General features: G+C 41.2%; 1 protein-coding gene across 3 annotated transcripts in view; it reads right to left on the reverse strand.

The window, feature by feature from the left end:
- POU6F2 (POU class 6 homeobox 2) overlaps positions 1-14,602 on the reverse strand; it is a 516,807-nt gene that overhangs the window by 41,629 nt on the left and 460,576 nt on the right. For all 3 annotated transcript variants that reach the window (XM_053553939.1, XM_053553938.1, XM_053553937.1), the window contains one exon: positions 12,086-12,226. In XM_053553939.1, coding sequence (XP_053409914.1) covers positions 12,086-12,226 — 141 coding nt within the window. The remainder of the gene's footprint in view (positions 1-12,085; positions 12,227-14,602) is intronic.

Below are 14,602 nucleotides of genomic sequence, written 5' to 3' on the forward strand. Positions count from 1 at the left end.
GGTTTGAACCCCTGGGACCAAGCAATCTTCCTTCCTCAACCTCCCAAGTAGCTGGGACTATAGGCACATGCCACCAGGCCAGGCAAAAAAGAACTTTAAACTTACAACCAAACCTTCAGCTTCCATAGACTATATTTCTCTGTTTTCCTGGCTTTACATATGATTCATCTCTTCCTTTTGGCTATTTAGGATAGCTTGCTAACATCACTTGCAGATTTACCGAGGGCAGATGGGAATGGTTTTTATTCTAGAGAATCAGAGGAAACCAACAGTGGCGAAGTGAGCCTAACAGGTCATATTTTTGGGGCCCTGTCTTTTTAGTAAAGTACTACATTTTTTTAATGGAGAAAAGTGAATGCTCTTGTGTCTAGAAGCCAAAGAGTCATGTGATGGAGGTGATATCAATCTAGCTGGCTGCTGCTGATAACCTGGAGAAAACGAGATTGTTCAGTTTATCCAGTTACCAAAATCACCAACATGGTCTTCTCTGCATGGTGGAGATATCAGACCACAGATTTTAAGAAAGATACGGTCAAGGGAACAAGGTGGGAGGGGCAGAGCATCTTTTATTATTTTATGCTTTATTTAACAACTCTGAAGTATTAATTGTTGTGTTTTGTTTGTTGTGATTTTTTTTTCGAGACACAGTCTCTCTTACTCTGTCACCCTGGGTAGAGAGTGCTCTGAGTCATAGCTCACAGCAACCTCAAATATCTTGGTCCTAGGGCTCAAGAGATCCTCTTTCCTCAGCCTCCCGAGTAGCTAGGACTACAGGAGGCCACCACAGCACCTAGCTAATGAAGTGTTAATTGTTAAAAAAAATTGAAGCAAGTTAAGTAAATAAGCAATTGCCACCTTCATCAGATTTAGTAACTAATGCTGGATGGCCCCCTTAAAAAGCAGTTTCCACATACAGCTTCAAAATAATAAGTAGACCCTACTTCAAACACCCAAAGTAGATTAAACAATACATATGAAATAATGTCTATATGGCAGGCACGGTATTAGGCAGAAAGCACTTTGCTTCACAGGGAGGGTGGGCTTTAAATCAGCCAGATCTGGGTGCCAATCCCGGCTCTACCGTGTACTCTCTGTGCGGCTCTGGAAAGCTGGTTAACTTTCTGAGCCTCCAGTTCCTCAGCTACAAATTAGAGATAATAGTGCAAAATCACTGTGCAGATGAAATGGGTAAAATGCCCACTAACTAGCATATTAGCTTATCTGAAATACTCCATTCAGGTCACAGACTTTATTACTAGACTTATCCTTACTATGTGTCAGGTGCTATTCTAGCCACTAGGGATATACCAGTGAACAAAATAAAATGTTTTAAATTATTATTAGAGCACGGTGCTAAAGAGCAATCCCTGATATCAGACAAAACTGAGTTTGAATCCTACCATTTCTAACGGGGTGATCTTGGAATTTTCTTTCTTTTTTCTTTTTTTCTTTTCTTTTGAGACAGAGTCTCACTATGTTGTCCTCGGTAGAGTGCTGTGGCATTACAGCTCCCAGCAACCTCAAACTCTGGGGCTTAAGTGATTCTCTTACCTCAGCTTCCCAAGTAGCTGGGACTACAGGTGCTGCCACAATGCTCAACTTTTTGTTGTTGTTGTTGTCATTGTTGTTTAGCAAGCCCAGGTTAGGTTCAAAACCATCAGCCCTGGTGCATGTGGTCAATGCCCTAACCACTGAGCTACGGGCACCGAGCCATCTTGGAAGTTTCTGCCCACGCCAGGTTCAAATCCACTAGCCTTGGTGCATGTGGCTGATGCCCTAACCACTGAACTATGGGCGCCTTGGAAGTTTCTTAATCTGTACAATGGGAATACACCGTATTGTGTGGTGGTGATAAGGATGAAGTGACTTATCACGTTTCACTGCTTGGCACATAGCACTTGGTATGAATCCTCCCAACATCCCTGTGAGGAAGATATTGGTGTCATTTCATGGAAGAGAAAACTGTAGCTGGGGAAGATTCCTTGCCAGGGGTTGCAGGACTGCCTGGGGATGGAGTTAGATTCAGACCCTGCCCTGCCTGTCTGATTTGAAAGCCCTGGGCTGCCTTCCATGTGAGTATATGGACATTTGCGCTGCTCACCTCTGTTACTCCTGAGATCTGATTATTGTTGCCAAGGGTCTGATCAAGGGAGTGTGCAAGATTTTTTTTGTTTGTATATCTGTATGTTGCTTAATATCACCTAATCCATACAATTTTCACTTTTCATTTGGTTATGACTTGAATTCCCATGGAGAAGATAAAAATAAAAACAGGGCTTCTAGCCCCCTGAGGAAGACAGGCAGTCCCCGGGTTATGAACATCTGACTATGTACAATTTGTACTGACAAAAAGGGGCTATTACAAGTAATAGATAAATGTACCTGTTCCAACTTACATACAAATTCAAGTTAAGAACAAACTGAAGTACTTATCTTGTTTGCAACCCAGGGCCTGCCTGTAAATGGCAATTTAGAGCAATGTCCTTTGGCTAATGCATTATTACATTTGACTGTCATTCAAAGGCCTACTTTTGTACATTTGGCCTTGAACCTGACTCCTCTGGCTGTTCCGAGTTGTGACTTTTCCCTTCCTACCTACGTCTGATCTATTTCTTACTTCTTTCTCAAAGGCCTCATGAGTTGATGACATCTTTAAGACTATTCATCATGCCAACAACTCGCAGGTCAACAAGAAAGTTGGGTATGTGATCTCACGTATGTGTAGTAAACGATACACTGAATGTTTAGTTGGAGGGTGAATATTTCTCGACGTGTGTTTAATGTTTGCCCCTCTCTGATAATCCTCTGTTTAACTATACAAATAGTTTGTAGAAAGAGCTGATGTTTTAGGAATGCAAGATCAAAATTCAGTACTCTGCCTTTCCGTGCCACCCTAGGAATCAAATCAAGTTTAATTTTCATTCTCTAGTTGGAAAAACTGAAACATACATAGTTTCTATTCCCATCCCTGACTTTACTACACACTAAACACTAGGAAGAAAACTGTTACGGACAGCTCAGTGTGTAGTCTTTCTGATACTGGGTTTGGTTAAGATGATTTATCAAATATGTAACATATTTCCTCAGTTATACCATCTCCCTCAATTATAACACTTCATGTATAACTTTTTAATATTTTTAACATGGGTGAAATGAGGTCATTGATATATTTATTTAATATGATAAGGTTTTCTCCCTTCCTCACAAAAAAATCCATGGTGTAACTTAAAATCAATGATTTCTTAGACTTAAAAAAACAATATTAGACACATAATATTTCTCTTTTTCACTGAAGGGCTTATCTTATTAAAGAGGCAACTCTCAAAGGGAAGCATCTAGAAATGTAGAGTTTCCTACTGAGCTCGGAAAGGCTCATTTTGTTAAGGGCCCATATGAAACACTCACCATGTACTTCCCACCTCACAGCTCAGGTGCCTGGCTGCAGGGCAGGGCACCTACGGTCCTCCAGGCCCTGACACCTTGAGGTGATTTTCCCTGGCAAGACAAAGTGGAGAGCTGATACTGATTTTTCAAGAGTATCTCATTGTTTTAGAGACTTTCCTGAAACTACTCCGCCAGTTCCTCTGAGAAGCAGAAATAATAATGGAGAGAATACAAATGAAAATACCTTATTATTTATTTGGTAAGATTTATATTTCTTTAATTAGGCAAGAAGTACAGTTTCCATTTGCAGGTCAAGAAATGAAGGTTCTAGAGTTTGTGAGATGTCTATGAATCGCCCGGGAAGTGAATTGGGTCTTTGAACCCAAGAAAATCAGGGTGGTATGGCCGAAGGGTGTGGAGTTTGAGCTCAAGTCTCAGTTCTGCCACTTACAAAAAAAGATGGTAAGCCGGAGAAGCACGGAACTCTGGACATTTGGACCCCTTGAGAGTTTGCTCATTTGCACAGCTAGGATAATCAAACCTACTGCCAACTTCTCCAGTGGGACTTCCCCTATGGGGAAGCCTCAGTGTATGGGAGATGTTATTTTCGTTGTTCTTTTCTAGAAGTCACTTGGCCTGAAGGAGCATTTGGCTCAGATCAAGATTTCCTCTAAGAATTATGCCGGTTATAGAACCTTGCCTGCTGAAATGAGCCACGTGCATGTTTGCGATGGTTTTGCTGTAAGCTGCACTATTTAGCATGCAAACTATGTCCTAAGACAGATCCAAGAAGTGGGACTAGCTCTGACTAGCTCTGAGGGGGCTGTTTGTAAACATCATCTTGTAACTTACTACCTGTTTAGAATTACAGCTGTTAATTAAGTTGCTTCATTAGCTACTTGGCTCCTCTGCTGTTCTTCAGACAGAAAGGATGCGCTGACCGTCTTCACCCAGGAGCCTGTACTAGAAAACATTTCCCTATTCTTGGGGAAATGAAATACTCATGGATATAAGAATTAACACTCCCCCTCCCCCCAACCAAAACAGAGCTCCAGCAACCAAAGGAAAAACAGTGACAGCCCAACTGTTCTCTGTAGGTAAGAGAGACCCTGGTCCTCTGGCCAGATCTCAGGGGCCATCTCCCAAACCAGATGTTTAAAACTGTCTATTCCTGCTCACTCCCTTTATTGTAAATAACAGGTTGTGCTGCTGAGTTTTGTCCTGGAAGGAGTATAGAAAGAAAGTTCAGAGATGGTTTCCTTTCCAGTTAAGCTGACCAGCTTTTTGGGCTGATGACCCTTTCACTCCAGAAATGGGGGTAAGGAAGTGGCGAGATGGGGACAGAGAGGCAGCCTTTGGGAAATGAAGGTCGCACTGAAGGGTCAGAGGAGGTTCTACTGTGCTGCTGCCATGGCCCTGAGCGGCTCTGAGAGCCAAGCATGACAGCAGGAGCCTCCTGCAAATCTGTAGCCTTCAGGGACATTGAGCTTGGGGGCTCAGTAGTGCCATTTACCCCGAGAGGGCCCCAGTCCTTGGGTTGGCTGGCGCCCAGGTTCATTCGGCCAGCTGCGCCCCCTACTCCACCTTGGATTGGTCACTGGGGGGCCGCAGCCTGGCATGGCTCCTGGTAATGAACCCACCGGCCCGTCCACCCCTCAGGCTGTCTCTGCGGCCCGTCCACCCGGTCCACCCCGCAGGCTGTCTCTGCAGCCCGTCCACCTTGTCCACCCTGCAGGCTGCCTCTACGCCCGTCCACCCTGTCCACCCTGCAGGCTGCCTCTGCCTCCGACCAGGGAACCCGGGTCGGTGGGCTCGTGTTTCTCTGAGGCACGTGCTTTGGGAGACACTGCATTAATACAATCGCCTCTCCCGAAATGAGCAAATAAAGCTCTCAACTGGGCTTAAAGGGGAAATTGGTATGTTAGTAGAAAGTTTGAGGTTGTTTATTGTTTTATCTTTATAACTCAGATGAAGCCAGGGTAAAATTCTTATAATGTTACTAACCCCATGAACATAGTTTTCCCAGTCTCTAGAAATAGCTGATTTAAAAAATGTTATTCTGGTTAAAAAATACTACTTGAAATACAGTTCACTCAACGTGATTTAATTTTTACAGCCTAACCCCCCCCAAAAAACTTCCCATAATAACATTGCAATGAGAAAAATAAAATCTATTGTCAGGCTGTTTTGATTTTCGGTTTATAAAAGACATAACCTAAGCCATTACTTAAACGTATGATATAAATAGACGCTCTGTTCATAATATTTGTGAGAAAACATACAGACACCAGCTCTGAATTTACAGATACCAACTCTGGATTTTCAACAAGATACATTTGATTCTTTGATTCTTTTTTATGCACAATGACTAAACAATACAGTCGACTGCTTTTTCGTGTTTAAATGTGGTATCATCCTGTTCATACCATTTTGTATCTTGCTTTTTCAATCAGTATTTTGTAGTAAAAAATGCAGAGTTTGTGTGGAATGAAATACCATCTTTATCGTAATAATCGCGTTGGGAATGGGAGAAGAGGTTGTTAAGACCTCAGCTGTGTCTCTAATGTTTTATTCCTTTTAAAAATAAGCAAGAGAATGAAGCTGATGGGAGGGAAATGTCATTATCTAGGGAGTTAAACAAGGGTGACTTTGTATTTTTTTCTGCAAAATATTATTTTCTATAGTTTCAGTGTGTTTCATTCTTTAAACGAAATAAAAGAATATATCTGAAACTTCCTAAATTCCTGATCAAATATGTCTACTGCATCATATTTCTTTAGTCACACTGTCAGGATTACACATTATTTCTTTCCCATGGGGTTTGGAAACAGTTTTACGAATGTGTGCAACTACAGCTTTGTTAGTTTTTTAAGCAGACCTCTAAAACCCACAGAGGGGCTTGAAAGACTTTTCTTGAATGCATTCATTAGTTTTCAATCCTTTGGCTGAGATGTGCATGTAGTATAACTTTATCTTCATTCATTTTGCAGTGATTTGCTCTAAAAGATACTCATCCTTCTATTTAAATTATGTGCTACGTTACTTTAGCAACCCACAGTTCAGGGTCAATTGCTGGGTTTTCAGCCTGAAAAGAAGCGGATCAGGCACTGTGCTTTTCCTGATATTATCACATTCAACTCCACAACAAATACGTGCGGAAAGTCTTATCATTCCCATTTTACTGATGAGGAAACAGAGGCCCAGGAAATTATATGATTTACCCACAGCCAGACAGCTAATAAACGACTACATTTGTATTCCAGGTGAAACCCACGCTCTTAAGTCCTCCATTGCCCTCAGGAGATGGTATTTAGCTTATCATTATAATTCAGAGTCGCAGCCCCATTGAGCATCACGTTCTTCAATTCTTAGATGTGTGTTTGTAATCACATTTGACAGTGGGACACTGGAATGGTTTTCCAGTTGATGTGCACACACAGGGTGCTGGTGGTGTTCTTGCCTCCAGATGCTGAACAGAGGCAAGTCACAATCAGGGGTTTTGTACAACTGGTATTGTATCCTCTGAATCACAATGGATAGGCTACTGTTAGAATCAGTAGATTGTTTTTCCTCACGGCCTTGTGATCATTTTAGAGGGCAGCTCATACCCTACTCACTACCGTGAATCCTTCCATCTCACCAAACCAGCTCTGCTCAGCGTCCTAGAATGGTATGTGCATTCTTGGGTAACCTGAATGCGTAAGTCTCTTTTCTTTTTTATTCTTCTTATACATTAAAAATGTAATGTTTTATTGATTTTTTACACCCTTGATTGGCTTTTTAAGGACCAAAGGGAGAGGGTCTTTGACTTTACTTGCTGCCACTTAAGAAAATTTCACAGTGTGGTGCAGAACTTAATTTTCTCAACTTCAGTTAAAATGTAAAAATGCTTTCTTAGCCCCAGGATAAAATAAAATTTCATTTACTTTTATTTTTCTGCAATAACACCAATAAGGAGATATTGCCAGAGGCACAAGGGAGGCCAATTCTATAGCTAAACAAATTGGTGGTAAATCTACTTGCCAAATCCTGAACAGAGCTGCTGAATGAGTGTTAGGAGCACATACAAACGCCCTTACATTCCCTCCACCTCCATATCACTACTGAACTATCCAGGTTAAGGATGAGATCCCCTCCAAACAATTTAATGTCCTACTACTGAGATTCTTACATTCTCAAGTTTCTCCTACATACACAGGCTTTCGTATGGGTTTGCATGCACAGTTATGAAGTAAAAACACCACCTTGATGAATAGGAGCATAAACTGAGCACTAACACCATTGACTGATGACTATGTCCCTGACCCCAGTCTAAGCACATTAGTCCTAGGAGCTTGGTGCCATTATTTCCCCACTTTTCAGATGAAGAAGTTGAGGCACAGAGAAGATAAGGTCTCACAGTTGGGGAATGGCAGTCTGGCTCCAGAACACTTTCTCTTTGCTTGTACACTGTACTGCATATCCAAACCGAATATAGGTTTTCTGAAAATGCTAGATGAAACTCTGAACAATGATGATGACAATGATAATTATGGCAACCATTTATTGAGTTTTTAACTGTGCACTCAGGCACTGTGGTAGGTTTTCCCACACATAATCTCATTTCATCTTTACAACTGGGGGTAGTGTTTTTCCACCTTTTTTATCTCGAGGTACACTTGAACCTGTAGTCAAACTTCTGGGGCACACTTAGATTATGTTGATCAAAAAGAAAAAGCATAAAAAAAGGGAATATACTTACTGCACTTTTGAACTTCTTTAAAAAATAATTGAATGAATGATCTTTAAATATTTTTGCAGCATACCTAAGATCCTCTCACTGCACACCAGTGTGCGGCCACACGCTGGTTGAAAATCACTGACCTAGGGGCTTGCTTAGATTTTATTATCCTCATTTTATAGTTGGCAAAACTGAGGATCAGAAAGCTCCAGTAATTTGCTCAAGGTCACAGGGGTAGTCTTTGGCTGGCTGAAGTTTACACAAGTTTATGGCCTGTGCTCATTCTGTTGCCGACCTTCCACGTTGGTGCAGGCTCCAGATCCAGTAAGCAGAGAGAATTAGAATGTTCTTCTCAGGAATGCCATAGCCATTGCGTGACTACTAGTTACAGGAGGATGCCTGCTACCTTCCCATCTCAGAGGAAGTTGGGGATGAGATAATTTTAAAACTCTTTAACTTACCTGGGTAAGATATATGCTTTGTGACTTTACAATGTAGTATTTCTGATAAAATTAATAGCTCCATTGAAGTGTCTGTCCTTTCAATTAATGGCACAGGAATTGGAAGGGTTAGAAAGGTATAAAAATGACTGAAGTTTTTCCTCCATATTTTCTCATAATTACTGGTTGGGGGAAAAAAGAAGCAAGCAAAAAGTCCTTCAATATACAGGAGGTTTCTTGTCTCTTTAAATTTACTGAGATCCAGTTAACAGAAAGAAAGATTCTAAGACAGGAAGCAAAGTACAAGTTCCAGGGAGGGAGAGGAATCTCTTTCCTGCTGAAAGGCGAAGGCCCGGAGCTTGAAAGAAGATTTGGGCAGGCCTCCCACATGGAGTGGGCATCTGTCCAGCCAAGGACTAGGACTTCTCTCCCTGCAAATGTTGGCCACTGGCACAGGCTTCTGGCACCACAGCCCCTGTGGCCACAGTGTGTCTTGGAGCTCCCTGATGCAGGTTTCATTTGAACATGAAAGGCAAGGCTGAGCTTAGGTAGGGCAAGTCATTGCCTCAAGGTCATAAGCTAGAAAGAGATGAAGCTTACCTCCAATCCCTGCTGGGTCTGACTTTGAAGTTGGGGCTCTTAAGTACTGGGCTACCTGTTTTGTTCTAGGTAGCCAAGAGTCTTAGCAGGTGAGGATTGAGGATGACAGAATGCGCCTGCTGGAGGCATGTCAACAGAACTACCCTCACCCAACACTGGGTGGAGTAAGACATGCTTTCTCAAATTTACGGTGAGATTTTAATGTTATTATCCCTGTGTGAATTTTCTTTTTTTTTTTTTTTGTAGAGACAGAGTCTCACTTTATGGCCCTCAGTAGAGTGCCGTGGCCTCACACAGCTCACAGCAACCTCCAACTCCTGGGCTTAAGCGATTTTCTTGCCTCAGCCTCCCGAGTAGCTGGGACTACAGGCGCCCGCCACAACGCCCGGCTAACTTGTGTGAATTTTCAAATATAAAATATAGTTGATGTCAGGCAGCACCTGTGGCTCAAAGGAGTAGGGCTCAGGCCCCATATACCGGAGGTGGTGGGTTCAAACCCGGCCCTGGCCAAAAAAAACTCAAAAAAAAAAAAAAGTTGATGTCAATAAATATATTAAGAATTTTCTCTTAGTACCTTTCCTAGGAAAGGTCTATGGAGATTTTTGAGGAATTAAAAATGGTTTGGAATAGCAATGCTACTTCATGTGATATTTTGAGCATGGCTAATTGTACTAACCTGCTTTCAATGTATTTGTACCTTCTGTACCACATTAACACAAGCCATAGAAACACACACACACATGCACACCCCCCAAATCATTTTTGCCTATTTTTTCTTGGTGTAATTTGACCATAGAGTGTTAAACACCACTTCATAATGCCCAGACACATATCTCTGTGCCAAAAATGAAGGGCATGAACCTTTGTCTGGGACAATGACTGTCCCAAAGATTATATTCCAAAGATTTAAAAAATCCACTGGAAACGTGAATATTTTGACTCCTGGACTCTTTCTGCAATAGAAGGAGGATGTGACATCAATGGACACATGAGTTAAAACTTGGACGAGATTTTCTGAGTGGGCATTATTGATTTCTCTGTCAATCTAATTTTTTCCACTTCAGGAGGTTCGTGTAGCTTATCAAATAAACTATCATAACACAGTTTATAAAATAAAAAAATTTTAAAAATCAACTCTTATTGAATGTATGCACAGTACTAATCAATACTCTACTTCAGAGATCATTTTCTTGTGGATTCTTCCAGGCTGAAAGAGCTATCTCTGGGCCTGGGGGCAGACAAAAGCCAAACAAAGCAAAGGTTGTAACTCTAGATCCTGAGAATTTGTAACTGGCAACGCAATCATTTATCGAATCATCAAAAGAATACACTCCTAATAATTTCTTCTAATGAATACAGCATTTTTTCCCATCACATACTCCAAGTAGTACATTTGACTTGGATGTTGGGACAGAAAAATCAGAGGGTAATACCTATTTATGGGAATGGTTTCTATTTTGAACTCTTAAAATTTACATCTCAAGGGCCCCTCGCCTGGCGGGAGCGAAACAGGGCGTTCTATTTCTGGGCACAGCTCTCGGAAGCAGTTTCTGGGACTGACCTGATGTGAGTATGAGTTATAGATATTAAAACCAACTTTCCCTCCACACCAATACCCCATCCCTCCAGAAATCTTAATAGGCTTTTGAGAGCCTCCGTGTAGAGCCGGCTGCATAAAATGATCCTTTGATGAAAAGGGATTGGAACAAGGGTTAAAGCAGACATTGAAAGGTTACTGTAGAGGGCACAGTGTTCATACAGCCCTCCTTTAATATGTGTGGTGTGCACCTGTGATAAGATGATTCATTACATGGGGCCTGTCTTTGACAAGCTCCATCGTTCAGCCCTTGGGGTTCTGACGGGACAATCCTGCACCCGCGTAGGAAATAAAACAAGGTCAGCTTTTTCCCCCTGAGACGTAGATAGAGGTGGTTTAGCTTATAATGCATCTTTGTTTACTCTTTATGTAAAATAAAAACAGGGTTCAAGACATTGCAATTACTGCTCTGTGCAGAGCAGGCCAAGCCCAGAGCAGGCAAGCGTACTGCTGCTAAATAAATAGCTCTGGGAGGAAAACCCTTTGCCAGGTGCCAGGTCCCTTTCCTGTGTTTTGTGATCATGAATAGCCAGGACAGAGAACCAAGCGCCGTAACCACGAGGCTGGGCTCTGACAGCATCAGTTTCATCTCCTACTTGCCTTTTATGCAACTTTTGGGTTATTGGGTTGTCGGAAGCTCTGCCAGTATCTTGGTGACTATGATGTGGGCACATTAGCAGTGTAAGGGGAGGCACCCTCCTCGTGACATAGAGAGGGTTTCCCGGCCCCGACCAACTGAAGTGAATCTAAAAGCATGCAAGAGGCCACCTAGTTTCCCTGACAACCAGCAAGAGGCAGGGGCCCTGGGGCCAACTTGCAACTGGTATCATTCTAACTCACCCTTTTTCTTTGTTGCATTTACCAGAATTCTTCATCACTTTCCTATACATTCAGAAATTGGCTTTATGAAGAATAATTTAGAAATCCTACAACAGTTCAGGTAGGAAACGGACCAGTTTCCCCCACTACCCAAGTTAAAAAAAAGAGTGAAAAATAAAAAAAGCAAAACTGAAATTTTATTTTTAAAATTTAACCATTTTTTTTCTTTAAAAAGAATGCCCTGGTAATGAAAAGTAACCTCTTCAATTAAGGTCATAACATGAGTCATCCATACAAATAAAAACAAAATAAAACTTAGACATTCTAGAGGAAGGAAACAAATCTTACTTCTAAAATATAGAAACACCCCCCCAACCCTTCTCCTGTTCTTGACATTGCTAGTAAACATTATTTATTTGCCTCGAATAGATGCGGTTACATATCACTGTCATGCAAAAGAAATTCATTTCCTTTCCGAGTTCAATCTGCCATAAAAATTCACTCTTATTCCCATCTCCCACTCACCTGTCCTTGTGCATTAGTAACTAGTTGACCTGTGACCCCCTGAAGACTGGAGAGGGCATTGCCAAAGGCCTGTGAGCCTGCAATGGAGCTCATGGCTGCGGCAGCTGCTGCAGCCTGACTTGCTAGTGGATTATTAACCAGCTGCAAAGAGAGAAAAGATCACTGTGAAAACCACTGAGAGGCACAGCACACGGACACAACATTGATGCGGGGTGGGGTGGGGGAGGGGGGTAGTTCTCAGTAAGCTCGTGCAAAGGGCCTGGGACCCACCAAGGGGCCTGCAGAACATTCTGTCCGGCAGAACTCTGGGGGAATGGGGGTGGAAACGTGGCTGGAAGGAAAATGTTCTCCACCACCACTGGGCTGTTTGATGGAGCCTGGGCTTAGGGCTATCCCAGGCAGGAATGAGCCTGAACTCAAGGGCTGAGGTGAGCTATTCGTCAGGATCTTCCCCTGTAGAGGAATGATTTTGGAGAAGTCCTTGGATTTTTGTCCTCTGGACCAAAATAAAACTCCAAGGAAATGTCTACATTCCTTGAGGTAACCAGGCACATATGGGAGTAAAACAGGGTGGGGGGGGGCAGAGGAATACATTTTCACAGTTTCTGTGCATTTATCATTTCCATTTGTGAATTGCACTTTCTTCCAGGGACATTGGGTGAGGTAGGTGTCCCACCCTATTTCCTTCTTTTAGGGAAGAAGGAAACCAGAAATGGAAATCTACAGCCTTATGCTCTAGGAGGGCAAATCTAGGGGTGAGATATTTTTGGGGGGGGTTACCCTCGCCGTGGGATTTAAGGCCAATGAGAAAGGTCCTTTGATAAATGGTCAAGTTGACGTCTGCTTACTATTGTAGCCACTATACGGCCTTCTCTTGGTCTTTTTCCTGAGACAAGAGTGAAGCAGAGAGGGAGAAAGCGAGAGGTGGGAGAGAGACCTGCTCAGGGAGGAGGTTACGACTGCCAAAAATCTGCTTTTCCATGGAGACCAATTCAATATTCTTCTCCCTGCCAATTTTCCACGCCACAGATTTTCAGGCCTTCTGACCATGAGGCAGAAGTGTGGCTTGAACTAAAATCTGCATTTAGGTTAATGATTAAATATAAATTCAAGAAAAATTTAAACTATTTTCACAGTATTGGTTTTGGTACATGAATTTCATTTGTATTTATTCTAGGGTGTTATTTTTTCCCCATATCGTTTCTCTCAAGTACAACAATTGTAGTGTATAATAATTCATTTTCCATCAACAGCTCCCACATCCATGAAAAACCTGCCAAGACTAAGACTTGGTGGAAAAGAATTAATGCCATACTTCATTCAAATCCTGGAAGCTCTTCTAAAAATGCTTCTGTTTTACTTTCCTCTTTACCCTATTAATTCTCTGTCTCAGCCTCTCTTCTTTCCTTCTTTCCTCAAAACGTATTTTATTACTTAATTCCTTTAGAAATTTTCCTGGAGTTTATATCATCTGATGAAGAAGAAAATTCTAATTATCAGAGGAAACATCAAAAAGGATAGAAATTTAATAATTCCTTTTTCATTACTCATTTGTAACCATTTGAGTAATGAACTCATTTTTCATTATTCATTTGTAACCAAATTTCACACAACTAGTTCTACAGTAATTCTGTTGACCCAGCACATTTTTCTTTTTTAAGAAATAAAAAATCCTTTTTAAGTTCATTACTTTATGTCTTTTGCCTTTATCTCTCTCCTAAAAGACAATAATGATTTTCTTTTTAAGGAGAAAAAAATTCTCATTCTTCAGCCTAAAGAGAAAGCCTGTCTTATCCCAGATTAACACCAGGGGATTTAAAATTCAGGTTGGCCTTGACCTTGGTTTTCCATGTTTTTATAGTATTCACTAGGGGTCCGGAGAACACTCTCTAGATTTTTAACTTGACTACCTAAAGTGAGAAGAGTTCATATTGTGGGTTTTTTTATTTTTATTTTTATTTTTTATTTTTCATTCCTGAAGTAAGAAGAACCCTTAGGGAATACTTTTAAGAAACTGCGAGTACAACACTGCCCAATGGTACACCATTCTAGGCCATCTGTCAACTGCTATGTTCACGCTTCTTTTATGCAGTACAAGTTAGAATCATAATGAAACTCCTGAGTTTCAAGGAGATCTCAAAATAAGCTTCTTAATTGTCAAAGAAAGATTAAATTATGTACAGTTTAGCTTTAATGTTGAATATGCAATTTTGTCTGTGAATTTGGGGTTAAAAAAATTTAAATGAGTACATGTGAATTTATCTTATCTCTGAAGAAGATGGGTAGCTATTCCTAGATAATGAAGACGAAATATTTTTAGTAATTATCAGACATTTCCCTAATATCTAAGTCAATCAAAATTTAATTCATATAGGAAATTATGGAATTGCTGTCTGAATATAATACAATAATGTAGATTGAGAATTCCTTACACTGAGGACCCTAGTGTATTGTTCAGTTATAGTCCCATGTATTTGTGGCAAATCCAGGTATTGCATAAAGGATAAATGATCATTC

The sequence above is a fragment of the Nycticebus coucang genome, chromosome 11, assembly GCF_027406575.1.
Source record: "Nycticebus coucang isolate mNycCou1 chromosome 11, mNycCou1.pri, whole genome shotgun sequence".
Classification (NCBI taxonomy): Eukaryota; Metazoa; Chordata; class Mammalia; order Primates; family Lorisidae; genus Nycticebus; species Nycticebus coucang.